Source organism: Notolabrus celidotus, chromosome 15, assembly GCF_009762535.1.
Source record: "Notolabrus celidotus isolate fNotCel1 chromosome 15, fNotCel1.pri, whole genome shotgun sequence".
Lineage (NCBI taxonomy): Eukaryota > Metazoa > Chordata > Actinopteri > Labriformes > Labridae > Notolabrus > Notolabrus celidotus.
This window is the reverse complement of record NC_048286.1, coordinates 16,373,311-16,395,032: the sequence shown is the minus strand read 5'-3', so window position 1 is coordinate 16,395,032 and position 21,722 is coordinate 16,373,311. Positions and strand designations below refer to the sequence as shown.

At 40.6% G+C, this 21,722-nt stretch overlaps 1 protein-coding gene across 1 annotated transcript in view; it reads left to right on the top strand.

Annotated features, from left to right (window-relative positions):
* Nucleotides 1-21,722, top strand: part of LOC117827144 (laminin subunit alpha-3-like) — a 59,627-nt gene that overhangs the window by 20,512 nt on the left and 17,393 nt on the right. Inside the window, exons 10-40 of the mRNA XM_034703637.1 lie at nt 2,464-2,595; nt 4,867-4,917; nt 5,042-5,089; nt 6,173-6,307; nt 6,674-6,808; nt 7,187-7,321; nt 8,798-8,850; nt 9,237-9,336; nt 10,204-10,256; nt 10,396-10,501; nt 10,673-10,772; nt 10,899-11,055; nt 12,078-12,216; nt 12,445-12,587; nt 12,759-12,862; nt 13,245-13,401; nt 13,742-13,905; nt 13,993-14,101; nt 14,202-14,299; nt 14,838-15,036; nt 15,164-15,290; nt 15,562-15,710; nt 16,231-16,346; nt 16,543-16,754; nt 16,834-17,038; nt 18,016-18,160; nt 18,256-18,396; nt 18,722-18,883; nt 19,519-19,620; nt 19,705-19,788; nt 20,232-20,462. Coding sequence (XP_034559528.1) covers nt 2,464-2,595; nt 4,867-4,917; nt 5,042-5,089; nt 6,173-6,307; nt 6,674-6,808; nt 7,187-7,321; nt 8,798-8,850; nt 9,237-9,336; nt 10,204-10,256; nt 10,396-10,501; nt 10,673-10,772; nt 10,899-11,055; nt 12,078-12,216; nt 12,445-12,587; nt 12,759-12,862; nt 13,245-13,401; nt 13,742-13,905; nt 13,993-14,101; nt 14,202-14,299; nt 14,838-15,036; nt 15,164-15,290; nt 15,562-15,710; nt 16,231-16,346; nt 16,543-16,754; nt 16,834-17,038; nt 18,016-18,160; nt 18,256-18,396; nt 18,722-18,883; nt 19,519-19,620; nt 19,705-19,788; nt 20,232-20,462 — 3,992 coding nt within the window. The remainder of the gene's footprint in view (nt 1-2,463; nt 2,596-4,866; nt 4,918-5,041; nt 5,090-6,172; nt 6,308-6,673; nt 6,809-7,186; nt 7,322-8,797; nt 8,851-9,236; nt 9,337-10,203; nt 10,257-10,395; nt 10,502-10,672; nt 10,773-10,898; nt 11,056-12,077; nt 12,217-12,444; nt 12,588-12,758; nt 12,863-13,244; nt 13,402-13,741; nt 13,906-13,992; nt 14,102-14,201; nt 14,300-14,837; nt 15,037-15,163; nt 15,291-15,561; nt 15,711-16,230; nt 16,347-16,542; nt 16,755-16,833; nt 17,039-18,015; nt 18,161-18,255; nt 18,397-18,721; nt 18,884-19,518; nt 19,621-19,704; nt 19,789-20,231; nt 20,463-21,722) is intronic.

Below are 21,722 nucleotides of genomic sequence, written 5' to 3'. Positions count from 1 at the left end.
GAGGTGATAAACAGCATGCTGAGAACAGCCATTTTAAAAAAATATGTCACACAAGTAAGATTTACAGTAGGGGTGTGAGATAGGACCATATCAGATCTTGGAGGATAAGAATGTGTCCACGATCTGCAAATCCAAAGACATTGTAGAATCGGCACATTCTATCTGTCGCAGTTCTATGCCTACACATCAATGTAGTTATTCATGCATACCCAGCGTTCTGATCAAGCGGCAACCTGGGGTCTCAAACTATGAAGCCCATGCGGAAGTGTCATAAACTGCAATTCATCGAGAATCTGCTTGAGGCTGGCTTCAGAAACACCCAGAAACCACATAGACACCAATTCAAAAAAGACGATCTTTGCAGCATTTATAAACATGTTTACAGCCTGGTTCAAAAAATGGTTTGGCTCTATGTAGCTAATCTCTCTAATGGCACACACTGTACGGGGGTGAATTTTTTCTAACGTGACGATTCAGAAGATATTAAGATTACGAGTTTTTGCCCAAATAAGGACATGACTGACTTGACTCCCGGACGGGAACACATAGCTGTTGGCTAGGAGGCTCAAACTCCGCCCCTTTACGTCACACTATGCCTAGTTGAGTTCTGCATTTCCAATATGGCTGCTGCCGTCGATTGGCTTCAAAACAGCGCTCAGGAACAGATGAGTGACGTCACGGATACTACGTCCATTATTTATACAGTCTATGGTTCTGATACAGATCACGGGTTAAGCTAATGGTACATTCATCACATCAAGTGAATCCCCTGCATTATCAAGCTGTGCATGCTGAGCATGGCATCACTACATAGTAAAAAGTCTTAGTGTTTTGGGATAAGTGCTGTATCAGCTCATTAGCAGAGCATACGCAGTGCTCTGCAAAGATGGTAAATGCTAAGATGGAGTCTTACTGTTAAAAAAATAGAATCACACTGTCATGCTTAATAACACTCACTTGTTTATCATTCAAACATAATTTTAAATTTAAGATTATGTTTAAATGCTTACTTTCATTATGAATCATGCAAAATAAAGTGGTGTTCTTAGGGAGAGGTGATTTAAGTAGTACAGCAGATTCAGCCTGTATGGGTACCATACTGTATGGTTATGCAGAAGTTTGAGTTCAGGCTTGATTACTTGATGATTCTTTTAATCTCTTTTCAGTTAGAGTTAGACTACCTTCTACCTTTTACCTTATATACCTGAGAATATCATAGATTAACATGTAAATGATGTGACTTCAAATCATACCAGAGAGTTACAATCATGCAGACATTTATTACTGAAATTAATAATTACATATTGAGTGCTGGAACATTATCAAAGTGAAGTGAATACTCTGAGCTTGAAAAGCTAGTTTTATTTAGCAAAAGTGGACTTAACCTGAGTATTGTTGTTTACCTTTTCAAACCAATGCTTGTTTTTTAATCAAGCAAAAAAAGTACACTTGAAATCCTATCCATATCAGAGTTATTTTTGATGTCTTGATTGTCAAATGACTGTTAAAGGAAAGCAGGTTGGTATTTTTTTATTGAAAGCAATACTTACACATGTACAGGATAAAATCAGTGAAGCAATAATAAATACTACTTTGTTCATGGTGGCGCCAAAAGTGACACAAACTGAAAGTTCCTTACAGGAGCTTTAACATAATAATGCCCAATTTGAAACATAACGTATCATAATCCTGTGTGTTTTTGTTTGATAATATATAGATAAGAATGATCCTTTTGATTTGTGTGGAAGCTCTGGGAACCTTTTTCATTCGTATGTCTAGATTTATGTAAGTGGAAATCATGTGAAGCAAATAAAAGTAGTCGGCTCTTAAAGGCTTAAGTATTTAGAAATCTGTGTGGCACTATTGCAAACATTTAGATGTGAAGTAGAACTTGCTGTCCGTCAAATTCCCAGAATGAAGCTCTTGCTAATTTTGGAAATTACATATCATCTCACTGTACCTTAAAAATGTATGATGAACTGCTCAAGCCAAAACATGTCACACAGGCATGAGATTAGACACAAATGGCACCACTGCACAAACAGTACTGGCACAAGCGTTTGTATTATTGCTCAGCTGGGCTCTGCTCCTGTTTACATTAATTTAACGGTCTGGGGCTGTTCCTGGGTGTATAAATAGCTGCCAGTTTTGTTTGGACTTGAGAAAGGCATGGAATTAGAGCTTTAAAAAAAAGTAAACTATAAAATCCACAATTTCAATTAAGTCAGCATAGCAGAGGAAGATGTTTGTTGTGACAGAACAAGAGACGGTAAGGTTGAGTGATTCTTTGTTTGCTTGGGAGTTACCTTGTGTTAAAATGATGTATAGTTGGAAGCTTTCTATAGCTTTAGAACCAATAATTCTATGCTGTTTTTATGTTTTTATAAACTGTTTTTGTCTAAATCTGTTGGCATGTGTGCTTATTTGTCCACGTGTTAACTTCAAAAACATGTGATCCCTCAGGCTGCAGGTGTGATGAAAGGACCACAGCCGGTTGTGAGATGGGGTCTGGAAGGTGTATCTGCAAGCCACAATTGGCTGGAGAAAACTGTGAACGGTGTGCTGACGGACACTATTACTACCCACAGTGCATCCGTAAGTTGTGTCTCATTAACTGGATACTGAGTTAATCTAACTGGTGGGTTGATGAATTAAAGGGGTGGTGTGGAAACATATGGATAAATGTGCTTCTTGGGGCAGTGTTTCAGGCAGGGAAGTTAGCCCTTACTCCTAGACTTTTCAATTAAAATAGATCATTTGACAGACTTATTTAACAACACACACTCAGTCAAGAGATACCAAATTTACCCTTTAATAAGTGGAAACAGTTTGATGTTCAGCCCTTGTACTCTTTTGTGTTTCAGTCCATCAGTTTCTCCCTTTAGGGTGTCGTTTAACTTTTTTGGCTTGTTATTAAAACACACTCAAATAATTATACCAATTATTCTGTAGGACTGCATCCATATGGACATATGCACATGTTACAGCATTGACTTGACCACATTCCACATGACACACCTTCCTCTACACACATGAATAAAGATGTTTGACACACACAGTTCTGATCTCTCTACATTCAGAAGCCACTTTTTTTCAATCTTTTGTCAGCTTTGTAAAGTATTTTTTCTGGACTGACCTGAGTCTTTAATATGTTTTCTGCTTGAACTTGCTGTGGCATTGAGCTTCTGTATTTCAGGAATTTGCATGAAAGCCTAACTGACAGTTACTTGTTTGTGCAGAGATGGCAATTATTTCTTAATTTAACTTTCAACTTATTATCCTCTTCAGTGAACTTTTGATTGAACCCGTTCTATCATCCAAAGATTTCAGAGTTTCGTACAGGAACAGAAACAAATAGGTTATCTGCCCCAGGTGTGTTGATCCTCATACCATATAAGCCTGACATTGCCTGTGGACAGATTCATAAAAACACCTTTTCTGACTTTATGAGCAACAGATAGATTTATTACTTATTGTTATTATTAAAACTGGATGTCTTGTCTTTAAGCTGTTAACACTGATCAACTGGTTGAAACATGTTGTCAAAGCTATTAGACGGCTGTCTGGATACCAGGAGTTCATGCAACTTGTGTTTTGGATACAGTAGATCAAAGTAAATGATTGCTGATAGAACTGTTTGATATTTGGGAAACATACGTACATATTTGCTTTCTTGTTAAAAGTCAGAATGATTGATAATGCTCTTGTGTTTGCAGGGTAATGCTAGACACAGAACTGCAGCAAGTAGCTGGTGAGCTTAGCTTCATTTAGCCTTGCATAAAGACTGAAACAAGGGGTAAAGAGCTGGATATGTGCAGTCCAAAGGTATAAACAGTTAACTTGATAGTGGAAGTGGGTCTGGGGGTTATCAGAGGAGACATGGCCCCAATGAAATCTGATTGACCACTTCAAAGTGCCTTGACTCTGATTGGCTATCTGTCAGAGGCAAGACTAAAGTTCAAGATATCTTTTTGGGGCTTTTTAACTTTTAAGAAAAAGCGTAGAAGAATTATATATAGCCTTTTTGTTGCATTGTTTAAAAAAAACAAAACAAACATAGACAGCTGTGTAATACATAATGGTAATGTTGAAGTAAGAGTAGGTGTTTGTGGAAACCAAATGGTTGAACAATGCTATTCAGGCCAGTGCATGTGAACAGATACTTTGTGCCACAACTGCACAAATCAGTGCCTCAAATGAGCCTCCAAGTCTGGACACACCCCTGCCTACAAACACCCCTAAAGCTGTCTCATTCACATATTATGTCTTGCTTATTTAATACATATAAAAACTCCGTCTCAAGTCAAGGTGGGATATCCCATATATATAAGCAGGCTCCAGGGTTCAACAGGTTTACTCATTTGATTCTGTATTAGTAAGGATTTCATGTGTTTACTTCTGTTGTTGTAATAAACATTTCTTGGGCACAGCGTGTATATGCGACTACAGAGGCACAGTGCAGGGGGTGTGTGATACTATAGGACGCTGCCTGTGCCGTCTGGGTGTGGAAGGGGAGCGATGCGACCGATGTCAACCAGGATACCACTCCTTCCCAAACTGCCAGGGTGAGAAAGAAACAGCACAACAATAAACATTATATTATGTCTTGCTTATTTAATACATATAAAAACTCCGTCTCAAGTCAAGGTGGGATATCCTGCAAGTTGTAGCCACATTTGCTGTGAGTGTAGTATTTCAGGTCTCATGTAACTTTTCGCAAGATGTGATGAAATGTTATCATGTTGCCTCAAATTGCATTGTGGTCTGTTGCAAAAGTAATCCTGCTCTGCAATAAATAAAGGTGATTCTTGCTGACTGTTTCCAATCAGTGGAGTTCTTAATTTCGTGCCTCTCCATCTCAAACAGCGTATCCAGTTTATCCGACGACCACCAAATCCCCCGCAGGACCCATTGTGGGTAAGTTTGTGTGTCAATGTTTGGCAGCGTCTTGCACCACAGTTTAGCGTGACAGATGAATTAAAACAATCATTTCAAATTAGATTTTTCAAGTCTCCATCCTGTCTTCCTTCTCTCTGTATAGTACCCAGCCCCTGCCCCCAGGGTTATTTTGGCTCACCGAACTGTCAGCGTGAGTGTGATTGCTCCTGATATGTTGTACTTCCATAGAGGTGTTTACACCTCAATGCTATGCTAACTGCTTTCATCACATCTTCCCATTTACAAGTACTGCATCTAAAAACAAACTAGTGGTACTCTCTTTAAGGGCTTCTTGTACAAAGCAGTCCTTGACTCTTTTAGTCTGAGTCACATTTTCTCACAGGCAGCCCAGGATATTACAAAGAGCTTTAGAGCTAGAGATGTGGTTTAATGCCATGAAAAGGAAGAAAAGCTTTATGTATGTAGGGAGGGCTAAAGGTCAGATCATTTTTGCAGGCCTGAAGAAAAAAGAACTTGCTGGATTGTACAGTTGGTTTTAATGGAATTGTTCAAATACTTGTCTTATATATTTTCAGAATGAGTAAATCTACTGCCCTGTGACAGCTGATCTCATCGAATGTTCGAGCTCTAAATGTCTAAATGTGTGTCAGTGGGGATTTAAGTTCAAGTGCTCTGGAGTAATCAGTTGGGACTCTTTGGTGAGAACTAACCAGTCTATTATTAGGTATGGCCCCTGTCCTAAATTCCCTTTCTGTTTCCTTCAAGCTGGGAAACCAGTTATTATTATTATTACTATTGTGGTGTTTGTATTCAAACAAAACCCTTTAGCCCTGAGCTGTTTCTGTCTTATCATTTGTCAGATAATGTAAGCAAACAATAACCCTTCTGGAGCTTGTCTCGAGAGCACATCTTTCATCCCGTGAGCTGATAAAGGAGTTTAATGAGCAGCCTTTCAAAAGGAGATTTACGATTAAGGGGCAAAGAAAACGGTTGTGGTCTCTCTGGTGACTGTCCTTTCATAGTGCCAAGTCTATTCGTATACCAATACCAGGCAAGGCTTGGCAAGATGTCCTCACCGGGGCAGCCGTACCACTGTGTGCCACAATACAAGAAAAGTATTTGTCCGTCCTTGTTGTTTTGAGGCTCAAAGAAAAGGCTCAGGCTCATTTATAAGCAGGCTCCAGGGTTCAACAGGTTTACTCATTTGATTCTGTATTAGTAAGGATTTCATGTGTTTACTTCTGTTGTTGTAATAAACATTTCTTGGGCACAGCGTGTATATGCGACTACAGAGGCACAGTGCAGGGGGTGTGTGATACTATAGGACGCTGCCTGTGCCGTCTGGGTGTGGAAGGGGAGCGATGCGACCGATGTCAACCAGGATACCACTCCTTCCCAAACTGCCAGGGTGAGAAAGAAACAGCACAACAATAAACATTAAACCCCCACAGACTGTAAAAACACAAGCTTATCAATTTAACATGACTGAATAACTATTTGTAGTTTATTTTAGATGTAAAGATAGAAAGAATACCAAAAATAGAAACAGGAATAGTTACCAAATATCAATTAAGTCAGAAATTATATTTTGAGTTAACTGCACTGCTACATAGTGAGGGATGATATGCTAAAAATTGAAACAGTGCAAGAACATAACAAGCATAACTTTTATGTACTTTTGTGCACAATTTGAATTCAAAAACAAACAAAGCAGTACAGATAAAACCTGAACCAGAAATAGGGTGTATTCATGTATTCAAATGTCTCCCTGCAGCGTGTCTCTGTGATGGCTCTGGTGTTTCTGACAACATGTGCAGTCCGAGTGGCCAGTGTGTATGCCTCCCCAACTATGTGGGCCAAAAGTGTGATGAATGTGGGCCAGGCTACTATGGATACCCAGACTGTGCTGGTGAGTGAGTTTAGTCTCTACCACAGATAAACCAACTGATGGGAAAAATGATCTGAAGGGAAAAAAAGCCTCTTCTCATGACTCTTTGGGGAAAACATCCTCATCCCCCCATGGTTCCCCATAAAACCCGTTATTATCATCCTCTAGGATTTATTTACAACATGTCACAGAGAGCTGGAACACGAGATATGTATGTGAACTTCTTCCTTTTAGGGAATCATACGTCCAAGAATAGACCACTGGGAAATCAGATTTTAAGACAAATAAAACATGAGTCCCCTTTAAACCCATTTTATTAAAAATCAACCAATCATTTTCCATGATACCACTACATGCTGAAAATTAGGGAACTTACTTCAGTGTTTTCTCTTTCCTCAGCCTGCCGATGTTCACAGGAAGGCTCTTATGGCAATGTGTGCAACCAGTTGTCGGGTCAGTGCCTGTGTCTCCCAGGAGTGGTGGGTCAGCAGTGTGACCGTTGTGCCTCTGGGCTCAGGTTCCCTCAATGCTCAGGTGACTATATTAGCCTGCATCATACTGATAATTGTTGTGTCAGGGTTTAGACCGATCACATTTAATGAGACAGATTTTTTAAAGGCCCTGTGAGGAACTTTCGCATTCTGTGGATTTCAGCGCCCCCTTTAGACAAAGCGAGATAATTTGTTTTGCAATGTTACTTGTTTGTTTCTTGCTACAGTAGAAACAAGGCGGTGCAAGAAGATGGCCTCTGTTAAAGGGAACTTGCTCCTGTGCAAATATAAATGGCTCATTCTAAGTTAGCTAAATCTGGATTTTTATATTCAGGTGATTGTATGCTAATTAGGGATGGGTACCTTTCACATTTGAACCGATACGGTACCGATACCTGGTACCTGGGAATCGATACCGGTACCCAACGGTACCAATTTTCGGTACTTTGGTGTGCTTATGTGGTAATAAATGTTAATTTAAAAAAAAAAATCTCAAATTTGTTTAATTTAACATATTTATTTAATTTAACATGAAATGAACAGAAACAGGATTATATAGGTGATTAGATATATTCGCTGACACGTGCTCGTGGCGTCTAATTGCTCTTTCGTGAGTTTATCAATGAACACACGTGAATACCTGCAGACTGGGAAAAGTCAGTTCTCCGTCTCTTTATAATAACAGGACACAACTTACTTGTTGGGCATTCACGCACACAGGAACTGTTATAAACAGGGAAGGTAGTCGGAGCGAGATAGTCAGTCTCAACCATAGACTGTATAAAATAAACTTAATCCTCCTGCAGTTCTGTCTCGCGCTGAGTGCGCGTCCGTCAGCTGCAGGCTCCGTTTGGCGCGCTCCCGCGCAGATGCAATGAGTTGAAAGCAAAGAGCAGAGACGTCCACCCGGTCAGTCTCTGACTTTATTACAGGGGGAAAGTATGAAGAATCCCCTACTCTTCCACTCCCTCACAGTCACAGGGATGCGTTCAGGTACCGAAACATGGTACAGTTTGATTTTACGTGAGTCGGTACTCGGTTGTACCGACGGAATTCGGTTGGTACCTATAAAAGTACCGAATTCGGTACCCATCCCTAATGCTAATGCAAACATACTTATGAATACTTATTTTCCTTTTTAACCAAGTTTGCTCTGCTAAATGCTGCTAATTACTTCATGCTGCACCTTTAAAAAAAGAAAAAAAAGAAAAGTTGGAGCGCTTTTTTTTTTAGCAAAATCAAAAGTAGACCATTAAAACTGACTGTCTAGGTGCGGACTTAGCCTAATGGTTAAGTTGCGCGCCCATGTAGCGGGTGGCCCGGGTTTGATTCCAGCCCGTGGCCTCTTTCCCGCATGTCAATCTCCCACTCTCTCCCAGTTTCCTACACTATCAACTGTCCTCTCCCTCTATCAATAAAAGGTGTAAAAGCCCAAAAATATAACTTAAAAAAACAAAAAACAAAACTGACTGTCCATGTAACTGATGAGGACTACTTTTTTTGGTGTGTGTGCTTCCAGCCCCCATCAGTGCGTGTAACCCCGCTGGAACTGAGTCCGCAGATCCTCAAACGGTATGTCAAGCTTAATAACTATCTGTCTACCAAAGCCTATATCTCTACTAGCCTTTAGAGCAAAAGTGCCTTCAAAGATTTTAAACTGATAGCAATCAGCAAATTTTAAAAGGAAGTGTTTTTCCGGTCAAGTGTAAATGCAATTAGAATCAAGGAAAAGAGACTTCCTTCCGATTTGTAGATGAAAAACAATGAGTTTCTGGAAGGTTCTTTTAAGCTCTATTTTGGAACATATTCCAAGATCATTTCCAGTCATTCAGAAAAATTGTCACTACAGTAGAGTATTCAACAGCTTTTGACAGAATTTACTGATTGTAAACATTTTCAACTTTTCATTAGCAGCCAGCAGTCCCAGCAATCCTTACATTCCTCATGTGTTGTTTCAGGGCTCCTGCCGCTGCCGACCACACGTCGAGGGAACCCTGTGTGACAGGTGCAAACCTCGCTACTGGAATCTGGCTCCAGACAACCCTCGTGGCTGTGCAGGTAAGAGACTGTAAAACTTAAACAGGAAAGAAAACTATTACTAACTTTTTTTAGTTAGAAATAGTCGTACTCAGCTGAACTCCTGTCAGACCTTAAGAGCTCCAACCTCATTTTTCTTCTCCTTGAGTATTAATTCTGACCGCTGACCCCCACTGTATTAAATCACAGAGAGCAATCTGACAAGGTACTGATATGGGTCTTGGCCCCTCTTTCCCAGAGGATATGTCAACAAACCCCTGTCAACAAGTCGGGATCTGCTTTCCTGTCCCTCAAATGGAGCTGAAGAATAACACATACAAACAGGCAAATTCCTGCTCTGAGTGTTGAGCTACAAGTCAAGCTGGGAGATTTCATGCTGTGCCTTTGCATTAATAAGTACCCAGTTGAACACTGAAACAATTCCTTAGGATTTTGTCTTTGTTCCTTCAAAAGTAAATCTCCACTAATCCCCTGAAAGTACTTAATATGAGAATATTAAGGAAGCTCCATTATCCAGCCGACGAGGGAACAGCTTCAGGCTTTGTCCTTATGTTACAGTTCTGCTCCGGAGCAAGAATGCTGTCACAACCACACTGCCCGAAGACACAAGAAGAGGGAAAAAAAGAGCTTTCAATATCCTAAGAATGGCTCTGGTTGACTGTGGCCGGACATTAAGGGGATGTTTTTTTTCACCGGGTTGAAAGCAAGCCGTGCCAGTAAATCTCTGGACCTTTGATGTGCAGATCTCTGAAGATTGTGGGTTTTTGTGCTGCTGTGTGTTCACCCATGAAAGTGACAAAATCCTGTAATCAGGGTCTATTCACTGTAGTTCCCCCTTTGTATTTTCATAACCTTTCCCCCCTCTCTCTGCCCCCTGTCTCATACCAGAGTGTCAGTGTGATCTGAAAGGGACCCTGAGTGGTGTTGGAGAGTGTGAACAGGTGAGTATTTCATTACTTCCTCAGTCGACACACACTGCTACACATCTTTTAATCAAATCATGATTCAGATATGACAGATATTTGACAGCCTATGGCCTGACCCGAGCAATCCGTTCATATTCTCCTCCTGCTTTTCTAGAAAAATGGAAAGTGTCACTGTAAGCTGTATGCATGTGGCGACTCTTGTGACACCTGTAAGGATGGATACTATCTGCTGCAGAAAAAGAAGTATTTTGGCTGTCAAGGTAAGACATCTTCTTTGACTGTGGTTTGAGCTCTTTCACTTGTTGCAGTGAAATACAGATGCCTTATTCTTCCACGATTGCATTTGTTAGAGTTGAAACACACATCAAACTTTTGATTAGAAAGGCAGAGTAAACTGCTTTTTAATCTGTTATGCCTTTCTTCTCTTATAGGTTGTGAGTGTGATGTCGGAGGTGCTGTTGGCATGGCGTGTGATGAGATGTCAGGAAACTGTCAGTGTCGGAAGAATGTAGTCGGCCTTAAATGCACCAAGTAAGATCCAGCAGTCTTCAACGTGATCATACACCGAGATTCAGACAGTTTTAAATGTAATATTTTTTGAGTCTTATAAGTATTTTGTTTCAAAGTCTTGATTTATATTTTTGCACACCTTGTCAGCCCAGCACCAAGCTACTATTTCCCCACTCTCCACCAACTGAAGTATGAGGTTGAGGATGGCATCACTCCAAATGGCAGACCAGTGCGCTTTGGTTATAACTCAGAAGAGTTCCCAGATTTCAGCTGGCGAGGTTATGCCGTAATGTCTCCTGCACAGGTTAGTACATATTCACATCAGTTCTATTGACTATATAAGAATGGCCAACATGTCTCCACCTCCCCATAATGTACTCCAAAAGTCTTGGAGCTAGTGTATCTACGAGTCTGAAGCAGACACTCATGGTTATGGAAGGATCGGTGTATATTGTGTTAGTGTTCATTATGTCTCTTCTCGCAGTGGCCTCTGTACACTGCTGATCTGGTTCACACAGTGCAGCAGAAGCCACATTCGTCAACAGAGTTGTTAATCATGGCATTACACCCCTTTCTATAGCATTACATAATTAATGGAAAATAAACTTCTCCAAAAAACGGTTTGATTTATTTCAATTCTGTAGTGTGACACATGTCTCACTCGGTCAGCAGGAGATGCACAAAATGTTTTGGCATCACTTTTGGGAGCTGTCATGTTGTCCGTTTTAATACAGTCTATAATCATTGCCTACATATTTTGGATGTGCTGGTACAATTATTCTAGTAATTACAGTATAAATGGGAAATGTCTGTTTTTAAGACAATCTGCCTTTTCCTTTTTCATTCTTTTCTGACACTTGAATGATTGTTTGGCTTTTACCTCTTCACTGATATTCCTGCTTCAGGCACAAAAACAAAACCTCTGTTCAATCAGGTCTGATGTGAAGACCGACTCTCTTTAAACTAACACTTTCTCTCTTCAGCCGGAGGTGATCCTAACGCTCACGCTTGGCTTTCGTGGCCTTTTCCAAATTGTAATGCACTACTCCACGCCTAAACAAAAAAGGAGAGCACGAGTAAGAGCAAGGATCTTGGTGGTGGATGAAGCTGACTTTCATTCTTGCTGTGACTGTAAGTGAAGGGTGTGCCTTCCTCTGGCTATATTCTCGTCTTTTCACCTTTGCTTGCTGTCTGATGATTAACCTGCCTGGTTGCTCAACACTCCCTGCTCAACTGATTTTTAACAATTCCTTTAATATTTTACCCTCATAGTCTACTCTAACCTGTGCCATTTTAGTCAGCTGCGTTTCACTCTCATTTCTGCAGAGTGAGGTCAAAGTAACAGTGCATGTTCACCCAAAAAGTGGAAGGCAGCACTTGTACCGTGTGGTTCTGAAGTTCAATAACCCGAGCAGCACCAGTGTGACAGGTAGCATCAAGGCTACCAATAACAGAGGCACTACAGGTAAGGCTGCCTCTGACACCAAATCAACGCTAACACGTCTTGTACATTAATTATCATATCATCAAGTCTAACCATCATTCAAGAAATAAAGAAGATTTTAATTTCCATTATAGCATTGGTATATAACTTGGTGCATGTTTTTTGTTATGCTGATGATTTTCTACTCTCCATTTGTTTCTCTTCTCTCAGCTTGTAACATAACAGACATTTCTTCTTGCTGTTTGGCAGGGTCTGAGCACAGTAAGGAAGTAATATTCCCACAGAGTCCTTCTCCATCCTTCCTCACTGTCCCAGGAGAGGGCTTTGCAGAGCCCTTTGCTTTGACCCCTGGGAAATGGATCATTCACATCAGAGCAGAGGGGGTTCTTCTGGTGAGTGTAAAACCAAGACTATGACATAGAAATGGTCATGAGATGAGTAAATAAGGAGAGAAATCCCATGCATTACTTCATTTTGTTGATTCCTCTGTTGATCTGATGAAAATTTTGAGAAGATTGTGAATTTGCCATAATAACTTACACACTGTCACTCCCTCTGTACAGGACTACTTAGTGCTGCTGCCCCAGGATTACTATGAGGCACCTTTGCTGCAGGAAAAGGTCACAGAGCCCTGCACATACCTGCCCTCTGCAAACAGTGATATAAAGTAAATCTCTTTCATTTCTATTCAGTATTCATTTTACTTCAATCACTGCTTTTGTTCTCAATGTCATGCAATGACTGGCTTCATTCTGCTAAATCTAACATCCTGTAGACTTCTTTCATGATAAATATGAAGGTCTGTTTTTTGTTAGGTACACAGTTGTTTATTAGGTGTTTCTTACAATTATAATAAACCCTAATAAGCAGAGAATTTGATACATTCAACATAATACAAAAACATTACCTAAATTGAATCTTATGCACTAGGTATTATATTAGCAGACAATAGGCAGACGTTTTTGCGATTAAAAAAATCAAAATCCAAACACTGCACTTGTGTTTCAACATCGACTGACTCTGGGAATGCCTGTGTGTCTTTGTCTTAGCTGTCTGTTGTATAAGCATGTGGCCATAGACGGCTTCAGCTCGGCACTGGGCTCACAGGGAGTGCTCTCCAGCCGAAGCGGGCGCAGGAAGAGGCAGGCTCGAGTGTGGCGTCCCACCCCAGATCACCCTGAGATGGCTGCTCTCAATGGCAGACAGGTAGAGTTGAAAGTCTGAATTTTTGCCAACATAGATTATTAAGTTTTATCTTCACACTACTGAATCAATTTTTTTTATAGTAGTGATCACTTTCAGAGAAGGAATATGTTTAACACAAAGCTATGAAACAAACCTATCAACTGTTTTTAAGTCTGGAATAAAAGTAGGTGATTAAGCTTTTGACTTTTGTTTTCCTTCCCAAAGAATTAGGGTGAGGTCTTTTAAGTAAACACTTGGCCTTGATTTAATAGTGCTTACTGAGTGCTTCTTACCTGCCTCAATTCTTTGTTTCTTGTCGTTTTTATTGAGGTTCATAATAAAACTATTTATGATCCTGTAGTCACAGTTTCAACTCAGTCTACGTGTGCCTCGTCCTGGTCCATACACTCTCATCCTGGAGTATGCAAGTGAGGTCGACACTGTGCAGAACGTGAACATACTCATCAGCGGGCAGTCAGGTGGTCAGATCCCAGCCAGGGCTAACATTTACAGTTGTGCCTACAGGTGAGAGCAACATATATATGTTTCTATGAGTTGTGAATTTGCAAAACATTGTGGTTTCACGATCATTTCGTGCATCAACTTTTTCAGCTTTTTGTGCCGGAGTGTGGCTGTGGACAGCAACAATGAGGTGTCAGTGCTGCAGCTCGATCACAAGACAGAGGTTTTGCTGCAAACTTCCACTACGTCGTTCCTGCTGGTGAGGAAAATGTGAAAAATTATTACAATAGCGCAGAATCCGCAAAGCAGCAAGCAATGTAAAAAAAACAAAAAACATTTGTTCCTCTTTCTCTTTGTAGTATAAAGTGTATGCAGTCCCTGCTGAAGAGTTCTCCATGGAGTATGTGGAGCCTAAGGTGCTGTGTGTCTCCACTCATGGCCGCTTCACTGAAGACAGGTAAGTCACCTTAAATAAACTCTGCCTTTAATTACAGTCACACCTCTAAACATATGCTGCAATTTGAGAGATGATGCTACAAGACTCTGTGTGTTATGTTGGAGTGAAAGAAAAAACATCTGTTTTCAGGTGTCATTGCTTGCATTCTTCTAGCAGGGAAAGGTCATTTACCTGAGGCTGAAGTCAGGGTCAAACCCTTTCTCACGTGTCTCTGTCACTATATTTACACTCACTGTGAACCTCCAGACCAGGTTAGCTGGTGCAGTTTTTTACAGCTGTTAGTTTGCAGCCCTCTAATTTAGGCTGATTTAGGCTACAAACATGTATAATTACTGGATTTATGAACATTGTAGGGATAGAGTGTGAAAACCAGAGTATTTAAGGTTACAAGGGTAATTGGAGATAATTTCCATTTAAATGGATGCTACCTCTGATGTCTACCTAACTTACTTCTAACAAGTCACATTTTTCACAATAGCTTGGTCACTTTTTTCAGGCTTCAGGGTTCTAACACTATGTTGCTATTTGGCATTTCCAGTCGACACTGCATTCAAAGTCAGTTTGAGAAGCCAACCTCAGCCTTCATTTTATACGCTGCTCGTGATGGACAGCTCTCTTCAGCGCCTGCTGCTTCTCCACAACAAGGAGAGAGTGAGGACTGGAGAAGGAGACGACAGACCGGGGTGTACACTGACCGTGAGCCTCATAACGACGGGGTGCTGCTTAAATTTCCCCAGGTACAAACCATGCTCCTTCATGTGCCTACTGAATACTTTAAGCTTTCTATGGACCATGCAGCTGAATCTGTTCAATGAAACTGCCATTTCCACTTTTGACTATAAAATGTCTCTCTTATTTTTTCAGACTGAGATCAATTTCATTCCTAAGGTTCCTCTCCCTGACAGGTATGTGGTTGTGGTCCACTATCACCAGCCTGAACACACCTCCTTCCCTGTGGAGGTGCAAGTGGACGCAGGGCGCGAGTGGAAGGGTGAGTTTGAGAAGAGCAATTTCAAGCTGTCTCGTGTAATAGATTTTAAGGGTTTATTGGCTCCTGCTGGATATAAGCGTAGTTACTCATGCAGTGATGGGGAAATCCTCCTCAGTGAGAGGGTGATTCCTCCTTAAGAGCAGATTAGGGAGCTGTGCTCATGACAAAATGATTCAAAACCCTGGATAGAGCTCCCTTTATGGTTTTAAAGAAGGGATGAATAATTTTGCGCTGTGCAGTGTCATTCTACAGTTCTGCTCTATTTTCACAGGTTCAATAAATGCATCGTTCTGCCCCACCATCTCTGGCTGCAGGGAGGTTGTGATCGCTGATAGCCGCATTGCCTTTGACTTTGAGCAGAATCGGAGGCGGCAGCCCACCATCTCTGTGAGCGTGCCACAGAGAAAAACTCTTATTCTGGTGAGTGGTTTACCTGATTAGTCAAACAGTGTCCCAATTATGTTTACCCCCCAAAATAATTCAGACTGAAACAACTAAATGACAAAAAACAAGTTATTAGCAAGACATACCTCTGTGCAAAGTCTGCAGGTGTGGGTTTTGGACTGGAGTTGTTCAGGTTGGGTACTTGGTATGCCGAGGTCTTCTCTCCTCACTGCTATGCCATATCCCCAACAACAACAATGAAGGGACTGTGCTTCACCTGGCAGTCCCACACAGCTTAATAAAAGCTGGACTTCCAAACTCTCTAACACTGGGACAGGTTGGGCTTTACTTGCTCTTTGTTCACTTGATTTACTTTTCCTTCCCTAGATAAAACCAAGCTGTGAAAAGCAGCTTAGACTCTTCAGACCCTCTCTTAATCTGTTTATCTCCTTCTACATCATACAGCAAAATGTTTTTAAGGCAAAACAAACCAAAGCGGAGTTTCTTAAGAGATAATGTGTTCTTATCATGTGTTATGATTTGTATCTTTTTATAGGATTATATCTTGTTGGTTCCTGATAGCAGTTACTCCCCAGACCTCTTGAAAGTGAAGCCGCTGGATAAATCTGCAGAGTTCACACTGCAATGCAGAGGAGAAGGTTTCTTTATTGAGTAGGTATCAAACATTCAGCGAAGTAAGCTCTTCTCTATACTGTCTTTCTGTTTCTATTTGTTCATGCCTGAAGCAGCTCTATAACGATAAACATCGCAACAGAACTTTTTTGGAAACAGCACCCTCTAGCTGTGATGACAGAGTATTAAACCACATCAGTCTTTAAATTACTACTTTTATTTTCTGTCCCCTTAGCCCAAGAACGTCTTCACAGTTCTGCAGAGATTCTGCCCGCTCTCTTGTTGCAGCCTATAATGATGGTGCTCTGCCCTGTGACTGTGACCGGTCTGGTGCTACTGGGACCAATTGTGATCCAAATGGAGGACAGTGTCCCTGCAGGCAGCACGTCATTGGTCGAAAGTGTACAAAGTGTGCCACAGGATACTATGGCTTCCCCTACTGCAGGCGTGAGTGAATGGTTGTGTGCTTGTTTTTATTAAGTCAGTAAGAAATGTTTTGTGTAAATGACATCTGTCTCTCCTGCAGCTTGTGAGTGTGGCCGTCGGTTGTGTGACGAGGTGACGGGCCGCTGTATCTGTCCCCCTCAGACAGTCAAACCAGCCTGTGATATATGTGAGACTCAGACTTTCAGCTATCACCCTCTGCTGGGCTGTGAGGGCTGTGGATGTTCTCCAAATGGCATCAAAGCCAGCGCAGGACCAGAGTGTGATGGCATCACTGGACAGTGCAAGTAAGTTGAAACTGCTACCTACAAAAAGAAGGAAGATTAGCATTTATTAGTGTCAGCTGCGAGTTAAACATGACAAATGGATTTTATTCTTAATGACTGTGTACAACTTAACCAATAAGGTTTGTAAAAAATACTGATATTTGCCTTTTTAACAAAATTCTACCTGATTAAAGCAAAAAAATCTAAATGAATAAATGAAAAGTAACTTAATATCATCACCATTGGTCAGAAACCTTGTATCTCCAAAACTACTACTTTTTAACATTACTAAACACTGCATAAGATTCAAGCTTTGTTTTAATACTTTCATTTGTAATATTCAAGAAAGCCTACTGACAGAAATAAGAAAAGATAAGTAGAATAATAAAGGGCAAAGTATTAAAATTATTAAATAAGGAGATACAAGGTTTCTGACCGACAGCGATGATATATCAGAAATACTCAAGATTATACTTCTTTGTGCATACTTAAAAAATACATTGAAAATGTATTCATGTTTATATCATGTTATAAATAGATAACATGTTCTCTTCTGTAAAGTTGAGTTGCGAATTTATGACAGATGTTTAATACCGTTCTTTAATTTAACAAAACTGAAATGTAAGTAAATGCTGCACAAATTACACTTGTCCTTATATTCTTTCTTTGATGCTGGAACATGAGACCTACAGCTTAAAAACATGGAAAGAAACATGACAATTAGAAGGATTTGGAAATCAGTTCATTTTCCTGTTGATTGTCTTTTCTGCATGATCTATATGTTTTCTAGACTTAAAATGTGCTCTACCCCTCAGCTGATGTGTCCTCAAATAAAGATTGATGGATTGTATGAAAAAATAGAAAGAAGAGACATAATTAACAGAAGTATAGAGGACACAATTACATTTTCCTATAAATGGATTTTTTCCCCTCCTTTTGCTATTAACTTGCCACATAAAGAGTATGAGCCACGTTTAATAATGTGTATTTTAATATAGTTGCAAACCAAGGATTGGGGGCCGCCAGTGTGATCGCTGTGCTGCAGGCTATTATCGCTTCCCTGACTGCATACCCTGTAATTGCAACAAAGGCGGTGCCACTTCTGACATATGCAATCCAGACACAGGGAGGTGTCTCTGCAAGGTGAGTTGCAATCATGGAAAAGCTTCTCCTCACTTCCTGTTTATTTATCTTCCCTTGCTCTGACTTCCTTTGTGCTATTGCCGCCATGGTTGTAGAAAAATGTTGCTGGCATCGGGTGTGATACCTGTCGGAAAGGTTCCTTCTTCTTTGACCCCTCCAACTCTCAGGGCTGTACCAGATGCTTCTGCTTTGGAGCGACTGACCGGTGTCAGAGCTCCAGCAAACGCAGGGGGAAGGTGTGTTCGCTTTTCCTGCCTCTGCATGCCTATAAATGCCTTTGGAAATTTCATGCCTGCAGGGCTTTCTGGCTGATAGCAGTTGTGTGGTGATCTACATCATTTGTTTAATGAAAGCTGTACATAGACATGTTGTTCAGAAAATATTGGGATCTGGGAAAATTCTCTTTTAAATTACCCCCTCTGTTTACAAGTCAATATGTTTTTAAAATGTACCTTTTCAAAGTCATTAGCTGAAGGAATGAGTTTTCACTTGTGATTGGAACTAACTGAAGTATAGTTTTAGAAAGATATTACACTTCAACTCTAAACACTCTTGTATCAGTTTGTTGAGATGCAGGGTTGGCGTTTGGAAAGACCCAACCAGGAGGAGGTTCCCACTGTGCTGAACACAGCCAGTAACACTGTGGTGGCAGACATCCAGGAGCTCCCTCCTACAGCTCAGACTCTACACTGGGTGGCACCAGCGTCCTACCTGGGAGACAGGGTCAGTCTGTGAGAAGAGGGAAGATTATGACAACAAGAAAGTGGATACAAGTTTTAACATTGATAGTTAATGTAAAAAAACAGATGGATGGGGTATTCTAAGTGTGAAAGCTTTAAAGTTGTTTCACTGGAAAATAAACCAAAATGAAAGGAAATAAGTATTTTAGATTTGTTTTTCATCGCCTTCATGTTCCCCTGTTTACTCAATTATGTAATTAGTTAGAATGTTCCCCTTTCATTGTATAATTCATACAACTCTCTTGAAGTAGAATTAATATTACATTTTAAACTCTAGCTTACTTTCTAACCAACTTAACTTGTCATTGTTGCATTTAGCCTCATTTTTTTAAGGACTGTAGAAAATATTCTAGTTTCACCTTTCAGCACCCAAAGAGTTTATCTAAGGGAGTGAAGCTTCACTTGTTTTGCCATATTTTCTTAATTATCTGCAAGTACTGACAAATCGTGAATTTTGGAAGCTTTGAAATATACACATAATCTCAATAGCTAAAATGCTGTAGTATCATGATGGCTTCAGCTTGTATTTAGGACATTTTATTTAAGCTCATTTTTGTATTCTGGTGGTCTTTTCAGTACTTTAGAATAAACTGACAGATATTTATCCCCTTGTTTTAGGTTTCATCTTATGGAGGTATCCTGACCTACCTGTCCAAGTCCTTTGGGATTCCCAGCGAGGGGATGACTCTTATGGACAGAAGACCGGATGTGGTGCTGAATGTATGTAGGGTTTTAAGTGTCTTTAACCATAAACCTGTAGATCATTTTTCCACTCTCAAAATCTCTGCTTATTCATCTATCTAGGGTCGGAATATGACTCTGATCCACATGGCTCCACAAGTCCCACTACCAGACCGGCTGTATCAGGGCAGAGTCCAGCTCTTGGAGGTAAAGTACACACAAGTGCCTCTGTTTCACCTTCAGTCGCAGGCACTACAGGGCTTTGATTACTAATGAATCACATGGTATTAAAACAAGAGGGATACACTCATGCACTTCTGGTTATGTCATTCTAAGAGCTTTACAAGTTAAAGGGTCATTCAAAGTTGATTCTTTGGAAATCTGCCTTATATATTTTGCTATTTTAGGAAGCAGATTAACAGTTGATCTTATAATGAAAAAGTTATAAGGGTTCATCCTCAGAGGACCCACATTTTTCCTATTAATCTATAAAAACAGTGTAGCAAGTCATTGCTGGGTAATCTTGCCTATCATCTATATTCTATCTACACCTATTAACTAAATGTCATGATGCCCTTTCTTTCATGTTATATTTAATGGAATGTGTTTTCTCAATATTCATCAGAAAATAACTGCTCTGTTGTTTCCAGGGAAACTGGCGCCACGCCATCACCAACCGACCCGTCTCCAGAGAGGAGCTGATGATGGTCTTAGCCGGTCTGGCTGGCCTGAGGATCCGAGCTTTGTACTTCACTCAGACCCAGAGACTCAGCTTAGCGGAGGTGGGCCTGGAGGGGGCGACAGACACGGGGACAGGTGGTCCCGGAAACACTGTGGAAGATTGCTCCTGTCCGTCTCAGTACAACGGGGACTCATGTGAGGTAGGAAGTCAATAAATGTACCCCAATGATATTGCCCTTGATTAATAATAGGTGTAAGGTGTAACTGTGGATAGCTATTCACTTACAACGTTTGTGTGTTTTTCAGTTCAAACTTAATTGATCCTGTAAAGCATCACTGATAAAGAACCTCATGTTTTAAAACAACACAGGTGTGGAATTAAAAAGACAGGCATGATTTCGAATCTCATCTTGGGTATGGACAAAATCTTGAAAAGTATCCGTTTTCATTGAAAATGTCATACTCCAAAAATCCACACAGGTGTGAAGATGAACCAGAAAACTAAGGTGAAATAAGGATAATTGTGTTTGATCTGAGAGGCAGCAGGGATAAAAAGCAGGGTGGGGCAAGGTGTTAATTGAAAAGACTTCATGTCATCATGTTCAAGGAGCTGGACGATCTCCTCATATTTTTTGGGTGTCCTGACACGCCTGAGCCAAAGCCCACACCTTTATTTTTCTAAAGGAAAAATTCATCATCTGAGGAGCCTTAGGTGGATTGTACTGGAAAATACCAGCTGGAGAGCTACGCAGCTAAATTGTGTAGCCCCAGGGCTGGGATATGATGCACAATCACGCAGACATAATATTAGTGATTCTACAGCTATAATCACTGGCATGGCTACAGAAACGTAATCCAAACAACCCTGATGGAGTTGCTAAGGAAAAGCTTTACTTGGATTCTTTTTATCCTGGGAATGGTGCTGACTTGACTTAGTGTGTTTGTGCTTCTCAAATCTGATTTGTACACACATGATTGCAGCCGTTTTGCCCACGAAAGCTGATTAAAAATGTGAATGGAGAAACCGCTAATTTAAAGGTGGTTTTTCATGAGAGAGGGAGCGTTTATTAAAGGAAAGAAACAGCAATAACTTAAAGAAGATGAAATGTTTTCTTTTTTCTTGGAGTGCTGTTGCCATAGATGTGGTTACATACCTGTGTGTGCATGCGTGTGTGTGTGTGTGTGTGTGTCTGTGTGTGTGTGTGTGTGTGTCTGTGTGTGTGTGTGTGTGTGTGTGTGTGTGTGTGTGTGTGTGTGTGTGTGTGTGTGTGTGTGTGTGTGTGTGTGTGAGCCATCGTCTGGTGGGGAGCATTTATAGGAAGTTCATTTTATGTGCCTAGAGGTGATATGACAAGGCACCGCACCTTAACACATGGGGTGTGGCAGCTGGCAGCACATTGTTACTCATAAACCTGAGGGTGTTCACTTCAGTGTGTTCACCTTCAGTGTATGAGTGTGTG